The sequence below is a fragment of the Gopherus flavomarginatus genome, chromosome 8 (genome assembly GCF_025201925.1).
Source record: "Gopherus flavomarginatus isolate rGopFla2 chromosome 8, rGopFla2.mat.asm, whole genome shotgun sequence".
Lineage (NCBI taxonomy): Eukaryota > Metazoa > Chordata > Testudines > Testudinidae > Gopherus > Gopherus flavomarginatus.
Window position 1 is genome coordinate 74,461,042 of NC_066624.1, and position 23,466 is coordinate 74,484,507.

Sequence of the window (23,466 nt, forward strand, 5' to 3'; positions counted from 1 at the left end):
CAGCAGCAAAAGCAATCTTTTAGCAAAATATAACTGATAAAAAAAAATCAGGGTACCAAATTCAGGAACTTTCTTTTGTAAAAGTGACATACGAATTTAATTCATACCTGTAAGAAAGAAATAAGATATTAAAAAGAGATGTTTACACCTATCTAGGTCAAAAGTGTATTATTTTATGATATATATTTGAGTTCATATTAACACTGTAACCTTTGTTTAGGTTTTAATAGGAACACACTGAATACCTGCTCAGACTTTGTCTAGTGGCTGTTATACCATTAGTGTACATCTGTATGCAGTGGAGTTACCTGTACACCCTCTCTTTGTTTCTTGGCCTTGCTTTGAGAAGAGTTTGGACCGATACAGAATTTCCATATTGAACTGTTATTTGCACAATAAGGCCTGGCAGGCCACCCCTCCCTGCCATAAAAATAATAATTAAAAAAAAAAAAGTCATCCATGTGCAAGTTCTGGGACACACTGTTGTGTATTTGGCTGATCTTTGTTCTGGCCCCCAGGACCACTAAGTTCTCAGTCCTCCAGGGGCATGTTTTTTGTTTTTTGTTTTAAACTGCCCTCAAAATTGTGGCAGTTGTAGGACGAGTCTGCCATATCCTCAACAGCTGTTTTAATTAAGGTGTGAGGGTATGACATCACTAGTGGATGGGACTTCTAGTCCAGGTAGCTCTTGACTGAGATTTCCTTGCAGAATTCCCTACTGGCATTAACACTAATTCAGTCCATTTAGCTACTTTTTAATAAAACCTAATCCGCACTTGTGCAGTCACTATTCTAATGCTCTCCTGCCACGAAGAAGTACTGGGGCTAATGCTTTGTGTGACCACTCCAGGGAAGATCAGGGCATAAACAAGCACTTGGATTGTGCAGAGATCTGGCAGTTCCTGACAGAGGGCAAGAACGAAGCATTCAAAATGAAATGCAAGTCTTCAAGGCAAACTCAAAGAAATAAACAGGAATGATTTGTCCAGTGCCTGAACAGCCACCATGCATATGGCCTTTCAGTGCAATTGTCATTCCTAAGCACCTGAGTCACATTTGAGGATGGGACTTAGGAGGTTCCTAACACAATGGGACATATTAGCTCTTTGAGAGTATTTGGATAAGCTGGTTGGTATTTTGACCAAGTGCAGAAGACTTTGGAGCCCATTACTTTCCTTTACTTGAAATCTATAGAGCCCTTTATGTATTTGTACCTAGCAATAGGCTTTGGCATAGTTACACGTGATACTACAGATGGGCTACATACTCCCAACCAGCAGTGATCAATGTTGGGACAGTTATGATAACAACTTCGTTCTTTGTTACACCATTCCCTCTTCAACAAGCCTTCCTCCCACTCCAGTATCTGAATTGCATCATTTGCTGCAGGGAAAGGGATGAAGCCTTGAGGCCAAGATGCCCCTGTGAAGGGACCTTCCCAGAAATGAGAGGCTGGGGAAAGCAGATCATGCCACAAAGCCCCTGCTTCCCCTTCCCTTTTGCATGTTGTCACTCATTTCCATTAAACCCCTTCCTCTTCTGAATAGCATAGCAGAGGGCAGTATAGAGCCCTGTTACCAATAAACACTAATATACCATTGAACACAGTTTATTTTAAATGTGCTGTTAGCCTTATTACAAATTTTTGGTATACATGGAGCGGGGGGGGGGGGTTAAAAGGCTCAATCAAGCCAATTAAGCATCACTTCACATTGGCAGTGGTGAAAAGCCCCAGAATGAACTCTGAAGAGGAAGTACACTCACTTCTACAACTCTTCAGGGAGTAGAACATACTGGAATACTAGAACATACTCTCTGACAGAGCTAGCTGGAGCATAGGGACGGGTAAAGAGCCAAACCCGCACAATCTTCTTTGCCTCTTTTGGGCTGTCTTGCACTCCAAGGGTCATGTGTAGGGAGCAGTTACTGTGCTTCATAATGGGTGACCCTTCCTAACCCGTGCAGCTAGGAAGCATCTGGACACAACCCAGCACTGAGTATGTTGTGCTGGGTTGTGATTGACTAAGCAAGAGATAGATTTGCACCATCAGATTCCGTAACTATACACTTGCTGCAGGAGTCAAGTTACAGACTCAGACTGAAAATATTTTATGTTACAAGTAAATTATGCACTTTACATTTCTATTAGTTCTAGGCTTTTTAGTGTTCTACCTTATAGAACTGTAGAGGGTTGTATTGTAGCATTGCTGTGCATAAGCTATCTACTAGATAAATGATGTAACAGCTTATCTTGCTAGAGCACTCTCCTGTAGTACATATTATCCCACACAATCTATATACTATAGATGGCACACATTGCACCAGGGAATTGCAGTCATGTGTGGTATGGAAAACTGTCTAAATGGACAGCCAATATGCTGCAAAACAGTGGAGAATGAGGAAATGTTGACCAAGGATTCCAGGTCAAATGCTTGCTCTTCAAAAAGTGCTATAAAGAACTTTAAATGTCCATGTAGATTAGACAAGAGCTGGGGTCTTATCTAAATCTCATCCAAAAGCTCCACTTAGCAGTAACTAGGCAGAACCCAGACATTTTCAGAGAGAGATCACAATTTAAATGCATTGTAGCTTTCAGCTATATTTATACTGACACATGATGAAAGGATTTGTGGGGATTTCCCAGCTAGTCTCTTATTTTTAACCTGAGCTCTTCAGCTAGGTATCAAGTCTCAAATTTCTATTTATTTATTTTAAATCTTGGTCCAACACCACAGCCAGCCATCTTTGAATATAAGCACATCATTTTATTTTTTTAAGTTTAAAATAATCCAAACAAAAAAAAGTTAGCTATATAATATAAATACAGAGTAAATGCACATAGTTTACAGCCAACTACATGTATGCAAGAATAGCAGCAAACCTCACATGAACGTTAAAGGATTCTCAGATGGTCATTTGTGAGTGTTTAGCTACAACTCTTACGGCATAATTATGTTCACATATGCAGGGTTTGCAGACTCTCTTAAACAGAACAATTGAAAACTTACATGACTTCAGTTTTTACAGAGAGAGAACTGTATTACAAAAAATTGGAAAGTCATACATTTAACTAGCACATTTCAGTGTTTTGCTTGTTTCTAGAATAAACACACTTGGGAAGCAACATTTTTTAAAGTGTCTTCAAACTGAATTCTCTGCAAGTAATTTTTTTTAAATGTTACAATCTAAGCAATGTTTCAAATGTGACTATCAGGAGGCAAAAATAAAAACAGCAATAAAGCACAAACTGTCATTCTTGAACGTCTTTGAACAGAGTAAATATGTGGAGTGTCTCATGTAAATCGGAGAATTATATAGGTACAATGTCAATAGACCTATGGATAGGCTGATGTTTCAGTCATTCACTATAAAGAAAAATAAAAACTCATCATAAATCACTAATGTGATCCCACAAAGAACAATGTATGCTAACAAATCAAAGACTGGGAAAAAATAAACATAGATCTTGCAGTCAGTTTACGATTAGGAAGAAGTTTCCATTTGGTACACCAAAACTCACCTTGCTTTGTAACATTTCACATTGAACATTAGGATTTCTAAATCCAGGATATTGAGAGGGATATAAAATACATACCTATCCACTGCAGACTTTCTGTCATGGCTTTCCAAGTTCCAGCCACAAAAATTTACAGTGATAAGCCATTATTTTATAAATATTCTTGTTATACAGTATACTGTAGAAAGATTGAGAATTGTTTAAGACCCAGATACAAGTTTAAGTGGAACACGTATCCATTCCTGCTGTGAGCATATCACACTATAGTGCCACCTTCTGGCTAATGTGGACATCTGCAGGATTATACAACAATTCTTGACTCTTAACCAGGTGTTAAGTCAAATAAAATGTATCATATTTAAAGAAGAATGGATATTGGTTTATATATAAATTAGATGGATACCCTTTCCAGAAAACTGAGATTTAACCTTTGTTAGACAGAAAATCATGGTGGTATAATTTAATGTAAACTACATTAAAAGAACCAAGCAAGAGATGACGACCCAAAACAACATCAAAGTACACTCCTTTTTCAACTTCTTAATAAATGGTATAATTGAATGTTGCATCTGTTTGTCTCTGTATGTTTTCAAAATAGATACCAAGAAAACTATGTAAAGAATTTCCATATCTTTGGGAAATAATTCAGAGGTATCTTTGTACATTGTGGTAGCTTTATAAACAAAACCACACATACAATTTGGTTTGTTTCTTTGTTACAGTAAAAGTTCACCCCTGAAGAAATTTAAAAGGTTTTGTCTTTGAAGGATTAAAACTCCATGAAGAATTGGAACAAGAGGTTGATTGTCTCTCTTCAGCCGACAACAAGGAGTGTAAAGCACAAAAAGATAGAACTTTCCACTGAGATATCTCGCCTTTGGAAGCAAGATTCACTGCTTCTCCCTGCGAGGCATGCACGCACGCACAACCTCGTAGGGTAACAGATGCATGTGCACTGAAAGCAGACCGGATCTAGTTGGCCAAATTTATCCCTGGAATACGCAGGTACAATTCCCAATGAAACTGTGGGAATTATATCCATTAACTCCAGGGATGAATTTGGGCCTGTGCACTTGCTAAATCTAAAATTCAGCTATAGCTGAATTGCCTGGATATCTCCTGAAGAGAAATATGTTTTTAATGCAACTCATTCCCCATAATTAGCTATTGTAACATAGTTTTTACTTTACAACCACTTTTGGCTTTCAGGTTACTGCGCTTAAACTTTTGCTGTTAGTTAAATGCTGGGCGTCAGCAGCAAGATCTGAGGAGTATGGCCACTAATGTTTGGAAGCAGGAAGGCTAGTTGTGAGTAATACATTAGCAGATTTCCCATAGAGAGGTCACTGGGAAAACCTCTTAACTGAGGTTTTGTTTCGTTTTTTCTTTTTAAATAATTTCCTTGTACTAATAAGAATACAAAGATTGCCATGGTTAGCCTAAATATGTGCAACACAGGCTATACTGAGAACACTTCTAGTATTAAAAAACAGGTAAGAATACTCAGTTTCTACAGAAAGCATATCAATGAAGCCAAGCCCCTATTGAACGGGCATAGCAGTGGTGCTCTGTGCTCTATGGTGGCCCTTAAAAGGGGAGGCAGTTATCACGGAGTATTACTAACACCAAGGCCTGCAAGTGTATATTAAATGATTTCTGCCATAGTATGATGGACACTACAATGCTCAAAGGAAAATAAAACAAGACAAACTGGTTGTTCAGTATGCATCAAACTTTTATACATAAAAGTCTCCAAAACTATCTGAACATCGATCCTAGTGATCTACTGCAAACAATATCTTTTTCTGCACAGGTGTTTGGAAATCAAACCATACACTTAGCTTCAAAAAAATCTGTGCGCGCTGAACACTGTTTCTAACTGCACATGACCACTATTTAAAATCTTAAAACGGGAGAAAAATCACAAGCCAAAAGAGGCCACAAAGTGCATAAGGAGTCATTTGCAAGATAAAGCCATTGCACGCAAACACACAGTTTAATGTATACGGAAGTACCACACTGGAGGAGTTAATTGCACTGCTTTGTTACACCAGTGTAGTGGCATTTATAGATAGAAAGCTACTGCCATGAAAATCACTGTGAATCTCTCATCCGAAGGGCAGCAGATTTAATCTTGGAAGTATTCCAAGGTCTACGTGTGAGTTTGAAAAGCTACGCAGAGCATGAAACTTATTTCTCATACTCTGGATCTGGAAAACTTGGTAAGTTATGGCAGAACAAGTAACCGAACTAGCTAAGATATGCTGTCAAAGATAATGCATTATTCTGTAATTAGTATTACAAAACATTAATTAAAAATCAATGCCTGAATATTCACATAACTGAAAGGGCAGAGTTATATGGTTATCTGCAGTTCTGCACCCAGCTTTAGGTTGAAAAACAAGGGAAACGGCAACTTTTAAGAGGAATGTTTAAACAAAATATTCTCAATTACCATCTTCTCCATCATTCTGCAAGTGGCTGGGATTTCCCTGAAAATGACCTACAGCAACTCCCAACTTGTTACTACACAGGAATTTATCTATGTGCTTTCCTATAGCTTTACAGATGGTGAAGTATGTGCCCTCCTCCTTTAATCCAGGAGAAGTGTTGGTACTCTAGTCACTAGCTTGCATAAAGCTATGTTTGACTGAACATTATATATCCTGCATCATGTACAGCAGGTTCACTTGTTAGAATTTAACACTTCATTAAGACTCCTTGAAGACTGTTCTGCAATTCTAGTGTTAGTAGTGTGGGTCACATTACAGAACAGGTGAGGAGACTCCATGATCTGCTTTAACAGTATACCTTATGGTCTTCCTTAAATTCTAAAAGGGAGCAGAGATCTATGATAATGAATGCAAGAGGACTCAGTATGGGAATGCCTGGATTACCAGTTCTGCTAAGAGACTGGTATCCCGCAAAGTTAAGCAACGAGAGCTTCTCACACAACTTTGAACTGTATTGTCGCTACAAAAGGTGGGATTGAAATACACTCTATTTTAGGTCCCTGTGCCACATTCCTTGAGATAGTAACACGGAAGTTACATGCTGCGACTACTACCTCAATCTCATCATTTGAGACTTCAGATGGAGTTGAATACAAGTTTCAGACATACAAAGTTATGAATCTATGCTTTCATCCTCCTCACCCTAAGAGGTTCTTGTACATTGAAACAAAATGTATTGAAGACCAAACATTATGAGTGGAACAAGGCTATCCTTGCAATAGAATACAATATATAACCCCCTCCCTCCAAATCACTGAAGCTCATGGTTTTGCATCATGTAAATTAACACATGGCGAGAAAATAGCAATTTTGAAGTAAGATGTGTTTAAAGGCATTCCCCCTGGGGGCAGCTCCTTTGTCACATGGTCACAAAAGAACCATACAATAAGGCAGCAAATTGCTCATGGTTGCCTATAATCAATCTTCTATTTCGTCCATAGCTGCCTGTTCCTGATAGATAATTTTCTTCTGCCCACCACATTGGCACTGATATTTGGTGGTCCACTGCAATCTTTTGGTCTTCCACCTTCCTAGAGATAGCCTTGTAACTTTGCTATCCATTCAGTAAGTAGACTACCACTTCATAGGTTGACATCATTATAGCTGTGTTTGGAATCTGTCTGATCAGATGTGTAGTTAGACCACGGTAGAGGGATCCATACCCTTCTTCTCGCACAAGCAAAGATAGTGTCTGGAAGAAAGCTCTGTATTTTGTTCCCTCTTCACGTAGTCTTGTCCGTACAACTTCTGTGTAAAAGAAAATAACACTTGGTTATTTTGGTCATCACATTGCAAAAAATGTAATGAAAACAAATTAATTAATTTAGCCGACAGACTAAGCAAGCATAAAACCCTCAACACCATACACTCTTTAGATAGTAGGTAAAAAAGCCAACATGGCAATTACCGGGGTTGGGAATCTGGAAGAAAAAGACAAGCCATGTCCTTTCAAGAGCAAAATAACCTAAAAGTTTAGATATTTCCAGATGCCCAGTTAATGAGGTGAAGTGATGGTGCTTTGAGAGGCCCAGATCCAACAAACCATTTAAGCATGTGAGTAATCACACTTGTTTCACCTTCAAATTAAGCATATTCTTAAGTACATTGCTAGATTGAGACATAGTAAGCAGCATTACTGGGGAAAATTGAGCAAAAGAACAGCACAATGAAAGATTGGAGGAGATCTTGCTGACATATCTCCCTAAACATTAAAAAGGAAAAGCAAGAGCTCTGTTGGTTACTTACTTGAAACTTACACATATAATGAGCATAATATAGGGGTCCAAATGAAGCCATATTTCCCTGAACCTGTATGGACTGGATTACAGCAGTTCCCTGTTATAAATTAATGTTATTGTCCAAAGGGGTCAGACTAAATATCTGTTCAGAAATACTGAAGCCTCTGGTTGACTTGCTGAGTCAGAAATTGGCCATGCCAATTTGCTAAATCGAACAAGAGACAGAAGTGAAGCTAAAAGTACTCTTTTATTGGGACCTGATCCAGAGAATAATAGAAATCAAAAGGCTCCTGCTGACTTCTTTGGGCTTTGGCTCAGGTTCTTAAGGAACACGCTTGCCCTTACCATGTGGATATGCTATAGATGTGGCACAGGTTTTGGAAGTGGCAGCAGCCATCATCATTCCAACAAAGTCTGAAGCTTCTTTTGCAGATTCATCCTCACTGTCCATACTAGAAGCAGTCTTAAATTCCAGTAGTTTTCGCTTAATACTCTCGTAAATAACAAAATGAATAACAGTTTCAGATATGCCTGCGTAGGAGGCCGACATTCCTCTGTAAAAGCCTTTAATTCCATCTGAATGATAGACTTTTCGGACACATTCAAAAGCACTCATTCGCTTTTCTCCACGATTCCTGAAAGAGAAGGAACATTTAACTGGTTCACAATAATAATTTTAAATGATTAATTACACAATGTTTCGCTATAAACATGAGTCCTTTGGAAATAGCTGGTAAAACAATGCAAAGGCGCTCCAATTCAAAAGTGTTTTAAGAATAATGCACAATTTCAGCACACAAGTTGTTTCATTGACTTCAGTATTACATGCTTAAGTACTCTGCTGAATCAGGACCAAAGGATGTACTGAACACTTAAAGGATTGTGGACTCTCAGACAAATCTCCAGCCCGCCTCATCTTCAAGGTTCAAAAATCAGCCTGAACCAGAGACAATCAAGGCATATAAATGTGTGACCATTAGAAAGTTAAGACTAAGGAGCTGAAAGCCCCGGTTGCCTACAGTATGTTACTCATTACAGGACAATACCTTAACGTTCAAAGGGAGCGAGCAAACAAACAACTGAACAACACTTGAGGTCAAATAATTGTGCACATTGAGTCGAGCAGATTTTGTACCAGTAGGACACAAAAAGAAAGTTTTAGTCCTCAACATCCCCAACTTGCAAATGTAAGTTCAGCAGATCATTTATATTAGAAAATAAAACAATGTGTGTGTGTGTATATACCACATGGATCAGTTAATAATGGATTAATTTAATCAACTTGTTCCCACTTGCTGATGTTTCACAAGGTACAAGTGGAGAAAACACACTTCACATGGAGTTATACAGAATGAGCATGAATCCACAATTCATTGGCTACCTGCATCACTTACATAGATTCTACCACCAGAGGTCTCTTGTAGGATTGAGTAAATTATACAAAATAATGCAGGACACTGCCCTTTCACTACTGCTAGAGGCATTTGGGACTATATTTTGTTTTATGTTGCCCCAACGCCTTTCTGAATTAAGGCATATGAACTCTGGCTTACATAGAACAGTTCCTTACCTTACAGTAACTTATTCTTCCAGAGGTTTTGTCTGTGTGGATCTCCACTTCAGGAGGCTAGCAAGCAGGGCCCACATGCAAGGTGGAATTTAACTGCCACTAGCTAAACACTTAATGTAAAATTGATGACCCAAATTTTGCTTCTGATCTGGAGGCCAGATCAATGATGTTTAATAAAAACAACAGGATTACTCCAGGTGGCTGCTTTGCATGTTTCAGATACAGGGATATTTCTGAAACATACAGAGGCTGCAGCCTGGGCTTTAGTGGAGTGAGTCTTGATGTTAGGAGGAAGGGGTGCTCCTGCCATTTGGTGTCAGACAGAAATACACTGTGTAATCCATTTAGATATACTTGTCTTTTAACTACCTTGCTTACTGTCAAAGAGGTAAAGGCGTTGTCTAAGCGTACAGCTACACTAAGGTGAGGAGCCAGCATCCCAGCCTGGGCAGACAGACTAAAAATATCAGTGTGGACACTGCAGCATGGGTGGCAGCTTGGTCTACCCACCCCAGCTTGGACATATCTCGGCCCAAGCCCCGAACCCCTCCTGCACTCCAAATCCCTCATCCCTGGTACCACCCTGGAGCCTGCACCCTCAGCCCAGAGCCCATGCCCCCTTCCACTCCTCAACCTCCTGCCTCATCCCGGAGTCCCCTTCCACCTTCCAAACCCCGCGGCCCCACCTTCCAGCCCGGAGCCCCCTCCTGCACTCCAAACCCCTCATCCCAGAGCCCATTCTCCTCCCCACCCACCCCACACAACATACCCCAACTTCCTGCCCTAGCCTGGTGAAAATGAGGGAGGGAGGGAGAGCAGGCAATGGAGGGACGGGGGATGCAGTGAGCAGGGTGTGGCCTTGGGGAAGGGGTGGGACAAGGTTGTTCAGTTTTCTGCAATTAGAAAGTTGCCAGCCCTAACCCAGCTATCCATCACCATAGAGACTATTCAGCGCAGGATCAAGCAAAACTAGCGCAAGTCTATCTACTCACGCAGGGAGGCACATTCTCAGTTGCAGGGCAGAGATACTTTAAAAGTTCTCATTTTTTCCAGATAATTTAATAGGGCCCTGGTGATGTCCAGATAAAATAGAGAACAGAACATCTGAAGATAGCTTCAGGGACAGCTCATCCTGGTTTGGTTGTGACTCTGAACCTCTACCTAATTTGCTGACTAGATGACTGTGCAGGAAGGTTGGCACCTGCAGAAGGTCGTGGTTTCCCACAGGAGAATCTCAGAGGGTAATCCATAGGTCATTGCTGGGTATAGCTAGGTGGTCTGAGGTTGAGGTATAGATCCCCACTGATGTTAACACAGCCCTGGAATCTTTTAGTGAATGCAATTCCTCATCAGTCAAAATGCTGAACAAAGCAAAGGGAAATTCTCAGTCATATTCTGTACCTTCCTTGGGATACCTGAGGCTTGCAGCCACGACACCCTTCACATTATTACTGCAGAGGCCATGGACCAAGCTGCAGTATCCTATCTGAAGCATCTATGACTGCCTGAAAAGCAGTTTTCACTACTAGTTGTCCCTCTGATTATGGATTTTTAACTCTCCCTTGAAGGAATTTGTTGAGAAAGGGAGATACCTTGTCCCACCTCAGGATTCCTACTTCAGCGATAACTCTAGGTAATTTGTTATATCATTTTTTAACAGGCAAAAGAATAGGCTTTTCTACCAAAGAAACTGAGCTTTAGGGGATCTTTACCCTTGTGAATTGCTTGGACAGGATCTAGCTGCTAGTTTTCTCTTGTACCAAGAGAGTACAGAATTATTTGAAACGCCTTTCGGGAAACATATCTTTTCTCCATTCTCTTTGCTATGCCCTCGTTTACATACAGTGCTATCCCACTTGGACAAGTGGAGTACAAGACATCGAGCAGTTTATGGGCCTTTTCTTCGATTACTGGTGCCTGAATTTCAGCTGTACAAGAGTATTTCCTGAAGGATTTGAAAGTTATCACTGGGGCTAATGAGAGTGCCTTATCAGGAGACAAAGATGAGGGGTCTCTGGGAGAAGACGTATGATATTGATCCAGTTGTTCCAGATCTGCCTCTTACTCTTGTGATTTGTCTGTCCAGTTCTACAGAAGGTCTTTAAAGCTGATGTGGAAGGAGAATGAGAATATCTGTATTTGCATGATGAGCAATAGAGAGATCCAGTACTGGAGGTTCTAGACAGCAGGCCTCAGGATGCCCAGTAAGGCGAAGGTGGTATATATGGATGATTAGGCCAATGTGAGGAAGCCAGTGGTCTAAAATATATATCACTGGCTGGAGGGGATGAATTGTCTTCAAACTGCAGGGAACAGGGAGGTGAGGGGAATTAAACCATAAAAATACAAGCAGAACTCATAGCTCAGTGGTTTTGGATCTGCCATTACGGGTGGCAGTGGCACAATGTGCCAAGTCCAAGTTGTAAAAGGGTTTGGGGGGTGGATTTTTTTTTTTTTGGAGTAAATAGAAACAAAAAGGGATAGATTATATACTAGGGAATTGAACCCTGGCTGAGTTAAGCTCGGGAAATGCTACAGTGAAGTGACAGACACCGCTGATTCCACCCTGCTGCCACAGATAGTAAGACGAAACTAGAGGATAGTTGTGGCTGCTCTGCTTTTATACCGTTGGATAGGGATGGAGGGAGGACGGAGATAAGGACATGAAGGGTACAGACATGGTCCCAAGGGACACTGTTATTCAAAGATTCTGATCCCACATGTATGATGTACATACACACCTGAAGTGGAGATCCACACAGACAAATACTTGAAGAAGAAATTGTCTTTTCAATGTGCAAGATGCACAGGTGCATAAATGTAGATAGCATATTTTACTCTATGTATATACTCTGTAATATCACCTTGGAAGACCAGAACAATTTCATTTTGTGCACCACAAACACTAAGTCAACTCCTGCTCCGACTGGAAGCAATGGGAGTTTTATCACTGACTTCAGTGGAAGCATCATCAGGCCCATTATAGCAGCCAATGATTTGAAGGGTTGTATTCTCTGCCCGAAATAACCACTGGATTGTAATGATTGGAAATGTAAGGGGAAGGACAAAACGTTAAGGCACCTGCTTAAATACAGAGTGTCCTGTGACTGTCAAAGAATAAGTCACATTTAAGTTGCATCCCTTTTCCCATGTAAACACAAGAGTCTCATACAGGTACACCAGTGTCCTATAAATTATACATCTGAGCAAAACCAAGCAAAACACTTGGCATTTTAGTGATAGGTTTGGGACTAAAATGCCATACTGATACTCGAATAAAGGCACTAAACAAGTTTTCAGATATGAGAGTAGATAAATTTTGAACCTCAGTCACAAGAGGTAAAGGGGATTAAAATACATCTACCCAAAGCACTATCCACCATAATCCAACTATTCTACAAGTTTAATGTGAAGAGACTTCTATAGAAACAGAGGACCAAAGTTGATTTGATCTTACAGATTTTGCTTTTATCTGAAGTTGGCTGCTGCAGGTGACTTCGTGGACTTGTGCTGATATTTACTCTAGGTCTTGTACTTCCTGTTACTGCACTAATCCTTCTTGCAGAGAGGGATAGCATTAATGTTTCTTACATTTCCAATTCAAAGAAAGATAAAGATACAAGGTAAAATGTTTGCAAGTTCCTATGAGAGACACAAAGTAGGTGAGGTACTATCTTTTATTGGTCCAATTTCTGTTGGTGGAAGGAACAAGCTTTTGAGCCACAAAGAGCTCTTCTTCAGGCCTGGGGAAGGATGCAGAGTGCCTATGTCCCTTAGGAGTCTAAGTCCATTGATTAGGTTTCCTAAGTTTTTTAGGTGCTTTACCTGTAAACTGTATCAGACAGAAAAGGATGAATGATTCACTCATTTCTATGCTCTCCTTACTGTCCTGTGTTACAAGTGAAACCAACTAGATTTGGTGTTCTTTGCTACTCTGTGGAGCAGTTTGTTGGGTCATGAATGTGTTTGCATGAGGGTATGGAAAGAGGGGCATGATAGTAGTGTGATGTTTATGGAAAAAGGAGGGATTGTAAAATAGTCAAAGTGGCTACAGAGTGTCATATCAGATCAAGCCAAGTCTCTCCCAGCTGTTCTAAGTGGATATGGGGCAGGAAAGAGATGCGTGTTATGTTCCAGCCTAACTAAATAATATAGAATAAGCCATCCTTTATCACAGTATCTATTTATGATATAAACCAGAATCCAGCCAATTTCAACTGAGCAGTCTGTTACAGAACCGCTTCTGGATCGGTGAAACCAGTTTTTCCCTTTTATAAGCAAGCTCACGATACAAATGATTAATAAAAAGAATACAAAACTACCTGTGTCAGGGATTCAATTAAGTAAGCAAACGTTTCATTAATCAGATTGAGATTGTTTAAAGCACTGTTAGTTCTGGAAACAGTCAAAGAGTGCTGGCCACCAGAATACCGTAGCACCTCCAGGTAACATCATTACCACCATCCAATTGAACTACTAGGACAAGGACAGTGTGTATCTCAAAATCAGTTAACTTGTGGCCTTACTAACTGAAATCCTGATTAGAAAAACCACTCTCAGTTTAGAGGAGAGAATCAATTTTATGGCATCCTTCTATGCCAATTATTATACAATAAAATTGGTAAGCAATCCTAGTATGAAAAAGGTTCTTTACCTTGCATCGAGCTGTAATCGCGTCTTTATTAGCCAAATAGGATTGGTTGCTGTGATTGCAGTAAAACCTAAACAAATATTTAAAGAAAATTAGGTTTGATAATGTCGTGAAAAACACAAACCTAGTTAAGAGTTAAATGTACACAATAAGGTACAGTCCATGAGAAAAAAAAACTCAGACTATACTGATTTTTAAAAATGTTTCTACTGTAGGCCTCTACTGATATTTTATTACTTTTACAAGTCCACAGAGCCAATAAACTCTCCCCCCCCTTTTAGTTTTACACTGACATTTCATATGTTCAATTCTTAGCAAAAAAGGTTCTCCATATAAAAAAAATTTCCCAATCGTACATATTTCTCTGCGAATCTATTTATACACATCCCTTTTTGACACCTTTGAACAGCAAGACTAGCTAGCTAAACCGATATTAGTCAATTAATTTGGAAAAATGTTTTAATAAAAACACATTGCAAATGTAAGTGAAGTGAATTGAAATAGTATAAAAACAACGTTCTCTGTAGATTTAATTTACTACCTGAAATACAATCTGAGTTTAAAAGCATGCAAACTGAATGTCTACTACGATGCAGCTAAAAGGCGTAACATTACTGTATATTAAAGACCTTTTAATATTGACCTATAATGAATAGTTAAATTGGGAGTTTATTAATAGTCCAATGTTTTATTTAGAATTCAAAAGCAAGGATTGTTGGTTGGCCCCAGGAATACTTGTACAAGCATACAAATGTTAAAATTTTTTTAAAAAATGGATTGCATATCTACTACTAACTAGTCAGACAGCAACTATTTGGGTTTGCATTAGGGCTAATTCTAAAAGATTTTGTTTTCTATCCACAAAAAAAAAAAAAAAAAAAAAAAAAAAAAAAAAGCTTCTCTTGCTCCTGCACACCCAAGCAGAGTCAGAGGTAACTCTGGATAAATTTACTTTTGTAGTACCATACATGCACCATTAATCAGGTGACATGTCTGCAGGAGGGAACAGAGAAAGAGCTGAACATTTGCCAAGCAGCAAAAGATAATTTTGATACTTTGTGCTTCCTGAGTGACACAAACTACTTGCATATCACTAAACAGTCTCAGTATACAGTCTCCTGCCCACCTGCAGACTCAAGGGCCTGGGAAAGTGTCAAAGAGTATCTTGTTCAGGGCATTTCTGATGCACACCTCAGCTATACAAAACAGGGCTTTGATATGTTTGTTTAAGAAGATCATTTACAATTACACATATTTAAGCAGACCCGCTTGCATACCAGTTACTTCTGTTCAAATCACCATCTACGTTTACACTGAAAACTTGTACACAAATGACTGAAGTACTCAAAAACAGAAATGCCAAAGGATCTTAACTGTTTTAAAAAAAATATTTGAGTTTTTTTACATTTTTTAAATGTATTATTAAATCCTAATTTGAGATCTCAAATTACACTACAAAAATAACCTTAACTATCTATGCTTTCTAATAGCTAAGATCATTCAAATACCTCCAAAGATATAGCTGCAGTGCTGTGCCAAAGGTGTAGAAAACTAATAAACACAATTTAATCTCTCATTTAGAAGTCAATGTGTTTGAACAAACTCCTACAATGCCCTCCCAATTAAAGATCTTCATATTAACTTGCATTTTGAAAGCTACTAGTGCATACACCTAAAACATAGATCATAAGAGTACTTTTATGAGGATAGTTTGATTTTCTGTTTAACTAAGCAAGCGCAAGTGCCTTGCGGTTGCTGTATGCACAGTACTTTAAACCTGTGCAGGAAGTGTCAAATGTTATCGAAACAGAATGGCAGTATTTTACACCCAGTTTTCACATCTGTAAATAACTACACAATATAGAAGGCAATGGAGAATTAGACCCAGTTAGCTTTAGTGATGGGTCAGAATGTCCCTAAAAGGGCATGGTGTAAAATATCTGTAAAAAGAAAATCCCCTTAGAAACGACTCTTATTACAAGAGTATGTGACTCACACCAATTTTACACAAGTGCAACTTCACGGATTTCACTGGAGTTACTCATGCTAATGTAAGAAGTGGAGGATAACCAATCCCTCCTGAGGTCCCTACCAACCCTGATATTCTATGATTCTATATATTCTTAATTTCTATAACACTATTTAATAATCACTAACAGAATTTGCTTATTCACTACATTAAATCATAATCCTTCCTCAAGAAAATCACAATGGGTTGTGGTAGAAAGGAATTCATTTTTAAGCCAAAGATTTTGATTTAAGATGGAGAAATAAAAGCAGGAGCATGTGAACTTTCAGGAAAAAAAAAAAATCTCTTTTCCAGAAAAATACTTTCAGTTAAAAGGAACACTAAACAGTAAAACACAGGGCCAAATTCTGCTCTTAGTTATGCCACTGTTAATCTGAAGCATCTGCACTAAAATAGGAGATTTATATGAATGTGTAGGGCCCTACCAAATTCACGGTTCATGTTAGTCAATTTCACCGCTATGAGGTCTTAAAATTCAGTTTATATCTGAAATTTCATGGTGGCGTAATCATGGGGCCCTGATTCAAAAGGGGATTGTGGGGAGGTCCCAAAGCTGTTGTAGGGAAGTTGCAGGATTGCCGTACTCACATCAGAGTTTCCTGCAGCTGGAGGAGGCTTCTGAAGGTGGAGGCAGGTCTCATTTACCCAGTGCTGCTGGGAGTGCCCCACCCAGGGGCTCCTAGTTGCCAGTCAGGGGCAGTGGTGGATTAACGTATAGGCCCATGGGCCACGGACAATTTGAAAAATGGGTGCCACAGCCCTGGCAGGAGCTGAAGCCCCAAGCTCGGGCAGCCCGGAGCCCAGGCAGGAACCCCGGGGGACAGCAGCCCTGAATTCAGGCACCCTGAGCCCCATCTGGAGCTACCAGGGGTTGGGTGCAGGGCAGGGAAGCCTGGAGCTCGGAGAGTGAAAGCCCTGAGTCCCAGCTGGATCCATGGGAAATGGCAGCCCCCAGCCCAGGTCCCTGAGCCTGGGCAGGAACCGCTCTCATTACACTCCCAGCAGGAGCCACGGTGTTGTGGGCAGCAGCTCCAAGCCCAGGTACCCATAGCCCGGGCAGGAGTCTTGGGAGGAAGAGGGGGCGGGAAGCCCCGAGCCAGGCAGGATCTGCAGGGGCTGGCAGCTCCCAGTCCAGGTCCTGAGCCTGGGCAGGAGCCGCAGGCACTACACCCTCAGCGCCAGCAGAAGCCACAGGTGGCAGGAGCAGCCTGGGCACCCAGAACCCCAGCAGGAGCCACACAGGGGCTTGGGGTGGGGGACCATGGAGGTGGTAGCGGGTGAAAGCCCCAGCGCTAGGATTCCCTGAGCCATAGCAGGAACCGCAGGAAGCGACAGCCCCAAACCCAGGCATCCTGAGCTTCAGCAAGAACCGTGGGGGTTGGGGGTGGGAGGGGTGTCAGCAGCCTGGAGCCCAGTTCTGGGGCTGTTGCAGCGCAGAAATGTATCACCCTCACTTCTGTGCTGCCTGTGGAGATGAGTCTGATCTTCCCCCATAACAGCTATGCAGGGGAAGGACAAGTCCTGTCCCTCCCCAGCCTGGCTGATTTCGGGGAGATCAGATTTCATGGGAAGGGCCATGACCCATTTTTCATAGTCATGAAATTGGTAGGGCCCTACTAATGTGAGAGCAGATTCTGGTCCAGAGACTCAGACTTATAACCTTTCAATTACACACTAAATTTTAAAATCAGACAGCAAGACACAAAGGTATTTCACTTGCCCCTCGTATTTATTTTCCTATTTAAACAAACGCTTCTATAATAAAAAGGATATGCCTCTGTTACCACTAGATTGTATTTGTAATAATATTTACTCCTCATGTCCAATTGACCCAAGATGATCAATCTCACTGGGTTCAGGTAAACTTCCTGGCCTCAGACCCATATGGAGGAGGTAGTGGAGATGGAGGTGCAACATCTGAGTAGGAGGGGCTGGAGTCACTCTACCTCCCCCTAGGGCAGAAGCAGGCATGGCTCTTATTAGTCATTTGGAAAAGATGCAGTTTTATTCCACCTACTGCTGACCTTTGTCCATTGTCAATACATGCAGGCTGAGATGAGACAAAGCTAGGTCCCATCCTGCCTAGGAATGCCCATTCTAATGTTCTGTGAAATGTTCTTTGTTGTATTTAACTTAAGGGCTTTCCTATACTCATCACAACAGTATTAGAGCACCTCAAATCATTAATTAACTTAGCCTTACAACAGCCCTGTGCAGTAAGGAAGCATTATTCCTATGTTAAAGAATAGGAAATTGAGGTACAGAGAGGTTTAAGGTCCAACCTTGCAACAATTGTCCAATTACTGTGGGTGTCCAATTTGAAGCCTGATTTTCACAAGGTACTGAAGGTAGGGGGTACTTCTGAAAAAGCAGACCCTGTGGGCCTCAAATAAAGCACCCAAAAATGGAAGCATTCAAAATTAGTGAACACTTGATAATACAGGCCTAAATAATTTGTCTTATGTCACAGAGGAAGCTTGTGGCAGAGCTTCTGTTAAGAACAAGACAGCTACAACTCCCACTCTGTGCCAGAGTAAGGAAAGTGGGTAGGTGAGCATGCTGTCTGCGACGCCCTAGGCCTAGTGTCCTACATTCTCTCATGTGGCTTTTACTCTCAGTATAAAATGTTATAGTAGCAAAGTTTTAACTGAGTAATTCATAAGTTGGCAGCAAGTGAATTTGGTTGCTTGATAAAATATCCTGTATTTTAGTTTTATGTGAGTTTTGTAAGAGACTACTAAATAAACAGATCAGAGGTGCTGATCAACATAACACTCTTAAATTTTGTTGCCTGCTGTCTAGTGCCTTTTGCAAATTATATCTGAATTTCAGATTGAAACAATTATTTAAGTTTATCTCTGGAGCCAAACAATTGACCAAGAACTAAAAACAGGTAAGATCCCAGGTATTCCTATTCTGCATCATCTTTGAAAGTTTGGCTTTATCCATAAGACAATTGCAATTGACACAGATGCACGTGAATATGTAATGCTGGATTAAAAATCCATAGTAGTAAAAAAACAAACAAACCAACCAACCAAAAAAGAAAGAGGTAAAAGAGGAGGATGTCTTCGATACATTATGGCAACATAGGATATCAGCTGCAGCATTTTAAATGCAGCTATGAAATACTTTGAAAAATCAAATGTCCTGGCTATAGTCAACAAGGGACCTTTAATTAGCCAACATGGCTAAGTAAATAGCAGCTATCAGTGAAAGGTATTTTCTACCTTTCCCTGAACTGCACTGAAAAAAAATTTACTTCTCTTTAACTCTGGAGTAGAGTTACATTTTCGCACAGTGCACATAAATTGGAATTCAGATAACAAAAGTGCATTCCCCTTATTTTGTGTATTTAATAGATATTACAAACCCAAAGTGTGGTTCTTACACTAGAGGCTGCAAGAGACGCTCAGTTCAGTACTCACGAGGTTTAAGTTAGTCCATATTTCTGCAGGAAGTGACCTGCGGATGGGGAGCATGAGATGACACGATCTCACTCTTTTCACGGGAGAAATGTACAGTAAATGCCTAAAATAGACACAGGCTTTTCTGTATCATAACAACAAGCAGTGACCTCATCAGACACATGTGTACAAATTGAATCCCATTGGAAGGATTTGTGAATCAGTTAATGTGAGATCTAACTTTTTCAGGTTAAAAGTTTAGGGGAAAAAAAAGAAAAAAAAAAAAACCAGTACAGGCCGCAGATATTAAAATATTTTTGTAAAATGCACTGAGTACTGAAATTTCTGCCATTTGCAGCAGTCCAAATTTACAGCTTGTAAATACTTACCTATGATCACATTTTTAAAAAAAAAAAAAAAAAGAAAAACAAACAAAACAAAAATTCAGTTAAAAATGCTAACCTTGTCATATAGAGCTGAGAAAACATAGTTAGATGTCTTTTGACATCAGGGCCAGGCTTCGTATTGCCAGAAGTCACTGACATCAATGGGTTAATGACCTACAAATATATTTATTTATTTGCTATTCATTCAGAAATAATTTTGTCCATACTGCTTAGTTTAAATCACAAAACCAAAATGTTTCTCCTACTGTAGGAGGAAGATTAATGATTAATTAATTGACTGATTAATATCAAATTGGACACAAATTTATTACAAACTGCATTTTGCTCCTGCATTCCAGGCTCAAACAAGGTTTACTGACTCTGTTCCTCAACTGTGCCAAGATTTGCAAGTGTACTCCATTTAAACTAACGTGTGGATCATTTTTAAATTAAAAAATGTAAAACAGACAGATCAACAGACAAAAACCAAGGAGGATTCTAGCTCAGTTACGTCAACAGGGTTGCACAAGTGTAACCGAGAGCAGAATTTATATGGTGTGCTAAATCCTTAGGTACAACCTTGGAACAGAGATGAAACTAACAAACATCTTTACAGACACAAAAATATCCTTTATTTTGTTTCCATTAAGGAATGTTTTCTATACAGTCACAGTCTAAGTATGAAAACAAAAACCTCATGATCCACTGGATTGGAAAGAATGTAGTACAGTTGTATGTTATAAAAATCTTTGTTCATACAGAAGTGCAATATTTTAGGAATGAAAGTGATGTGAACTGTATGTTGGAAGCCTGTATACAGTAACAAGGAGGATCTCCCTGAAAGCCTAAATATGTGTCAATTTCCACTTGTATACTATTTCCATTACTAATAGAGGCCAATTTATCTGCCACAGAATAAAAGTGACTGCAGTTGATTTCAGTGAGTTACTTGTATCTTGTAAAGGGAGAGTCAGGCCTAGGAATCATAAGCTTTAAGTTATATTGAACATTTTCTTAAAGAGTGAAGAAGGTACCTTAACTTCTTCTTGCTCCTAAAATAGTATGTACAGAGGACAATTCTTCTACTCCTTGTTTAAACTTTTAGGATCAAATTCTAACCTCAGCTACGTGCACACAACTTTATTTGAAATCACTGGAACAAACACATGCTCAAATGCTTTGCCAAATCAAGGCTCTAGGCCTTGGTGAGACAAAGGGCTTCACAGAAATCATTATAAGTCCCATGATTAAAAGACCTAGGTACTTATCAAATTTTGTACTGTGCAATATACTGTTAGGCAATGAATAAAGTTCTTTTCTTGAGCCACAGCTAGAGGTTATATTCAAGGAAAATTAAAGACAAGTGTCTTGAATTCTCCTTAAAGGAGGATATATATATACACCAAACCATTGGTTTTTTTATTATTTATTATTATTATCATCTATGACAAATCAATGGATACATTATCATTTCAGAAGACAAGCTGCACGGAACAAAAGCAGCATGTGGGTCTTTAAATTTTAGAAGCTTTTTGTACGAAAAAGTACCACCTGAACAGAAAAAGTGTATTACAGTAACTCCTCACTTAGTCGTCCCGGTTAAAGTTGTTTTGTTGCTGATCAATAGAGAACATGCTCGTTTAAAGTTGTGCAATGCTCCCTTATGAAGTCGTTTGGCAGCCGCCAGCTTTGTCCACTGCTTGCAGAAAGAGCAGCCCATTGGAGCTAGCTGGTGGGGGCTTGGAACCAGGATGGACAGGCAGCCTCACTATCCGCTCCCCTAAGTTTCCTGTGGGGCAGCCGCTCAGCAGGCTATCACAGGAGGGCACTACAGGGCTCAGGACTGAGGGAGCTTGCTGGCAGTAGATGCTTTCTCAATTTGCTAATCTACTTAAAAACGCAATGTATTTAGAGTGGTGTCAGCGTACTTAAAGGGGCAACACACGTCTCTCTCTCTCTCTCACACACAGGGTGTGTGTCTCTGTCTCTCTCAGAAATGCAGTCTCCCACCTCCCTCCATTCGTTCTGTCTTGTAGAGTGTGAGGCTACATTAACAACGTGTTAACCCTTGAGGGCTCAGCTGAGTGCTAGTTCATCATTTAGCAGTAAGGCATTCCCTGGGAAACATCCCACCCTCTTACTTCACCATCTCAACCAAGCTTCACAATCATCATTGCTGTGTACAGTTCTAAATTGTTTGTTTAAAACTTATTGTGTGTGTGTGTGTGTGTGTGCGCGCGCATACACACACATTTTTGTCTGGAAAAAAAAATTTCCCTGGAACCTAATCTTCCCATTTACATTAATTCTTATGGGGAAATTGGATTCACTTAACATCATTTCGCTTAAAGTAGCATTTTTCAGGAACGTAACGAAAACGTTAAGTGAGGAGTTACTGTATGTGAAATCACTTAATTCAGTTTACTGTTGAAACCAATGACAGCTACAAAAAACGTATATATCTAAGTTGATCAATTTTACTATTTGGTGGAACAAGTAATTTTTCTGATTATCATATAATTTAAGAAAATAATAAGTTTTTAATATGAGACAAATTTCAAGAGGCTAACAAATTAGTACTTAGAATTGTAAACCTCTCTCTATCCCTAGGATTTACTGCATTCTTAATTTTCAAGTTACACGGCACTGTACAGCAATGCAAATCTTGCAGGCAAAATTGTTAATAGCTGATTTTAGTGCATTTTCTCAAAGACATTATTAGAATTACAAAATGACAAGGTTAGCATTTTTCTAGAAGCTATGTTAAATTTTAACTATGGCCCTTTATAGTAGTTATCTGACTAATGCCTAATGTACTAGAGATTATTCATATTTAGCACAGAACTTTGTTTTACATGGCTTCTAGAGAATTTCTAGAGCATACTGAACTAGGCTATTTCAAGAAAGAAAGAAAATTTGCTACCTTCAGTACGAATCTGCATGGGGCACTCAGTTTCACCAACCATGTGGTTTAGGTGCATAACTGCAAAGCTAAACGTTAATGCTCATCAGTACTGCATGAGTATGCTGATACAGTAATGTCAAGAAAACAGCCATAGAAATCGGAGAAAGTGTTCTCAGTAATTAAACTGGTGTACAATATGCACCTCCAAATGTAACCACAAAGAGGCAGATGGTTATTAAGGCTCAGAGATGTTCATCCAGCACCCGATAATCATGAAGGCAAATCACAGTATCAGTCTTTGGGGTAGGAAACAAAGTCAATGAACAGATACAAAACTAACTGACAAACCCAGAATCAGTATCTGCATGTGGATTGGGAAAATTGCTACTGTATATATTTACAGAGGTTTTTTTCATCAGGAAGCATTGAGTACAGGAACATCCAAAGATAAGGGATATTCAGAACCTACATTTATTTGCAGGATTGCATACATTATATATGTGGTCTTCAATTAAAAAGAAAAGAAAAGATTGCTAATCCATTTTCATGTCTTCAGCTCCTTGTCAAGAGAAAAATAACATTTCTTTAAAATTCTGAAGAAAAAAGAACACAGGTAATCGAAAAAGCTTTAACATAAGGAGGGTCTCTGAAGCAGTTAATTGATTGGGATGAACGGTAATTAAGTTAAGTTTTCTTTGTCCTCTCTTCCTCTTCAATCCTCCTCACCCATACAACCCACAGCCATGTGA

At 39.6% G+C, this 23,466-nt stretch overlaps 1 protein-coding gene across 2 annotated transcripts in view; it reads right to left on the reverse strand.

The window, feature by feature from the left end:
* Window positions 1–3,923: 3,923 nt before the first annotated feature.
* The window catches only part of SLC25A36 (solute carrier family 25 member 36), a 54,577-nt gene continuing 35,034 nt past the window's right edge, over window positions 3,924–23,466 (reverse strand). For both annotated transcript variants that reach the window (XM_050964116.1, XM_050964115.1), the window contains 3 exons: window positions 13,994–14,060; window positions 8,115–8,404; window positions 3,924–7,278 (listed from right to left, as the gene is read on the reverse strand). In XM_050964116.1, the coding sequence (XP_050820073.1) occupies window positions 7,085–7,278; window positions 8,115–8,404; window positions 13,994–14,060 (551 nt within the window). In that variant the 3' untranslated portion in view covers window positions 3,924–7,084. The remainder of the gene's footprint in view (window positions 7,279–8,114; window positions 8,405–13,993; window positions 14,061–23,466) is intronic.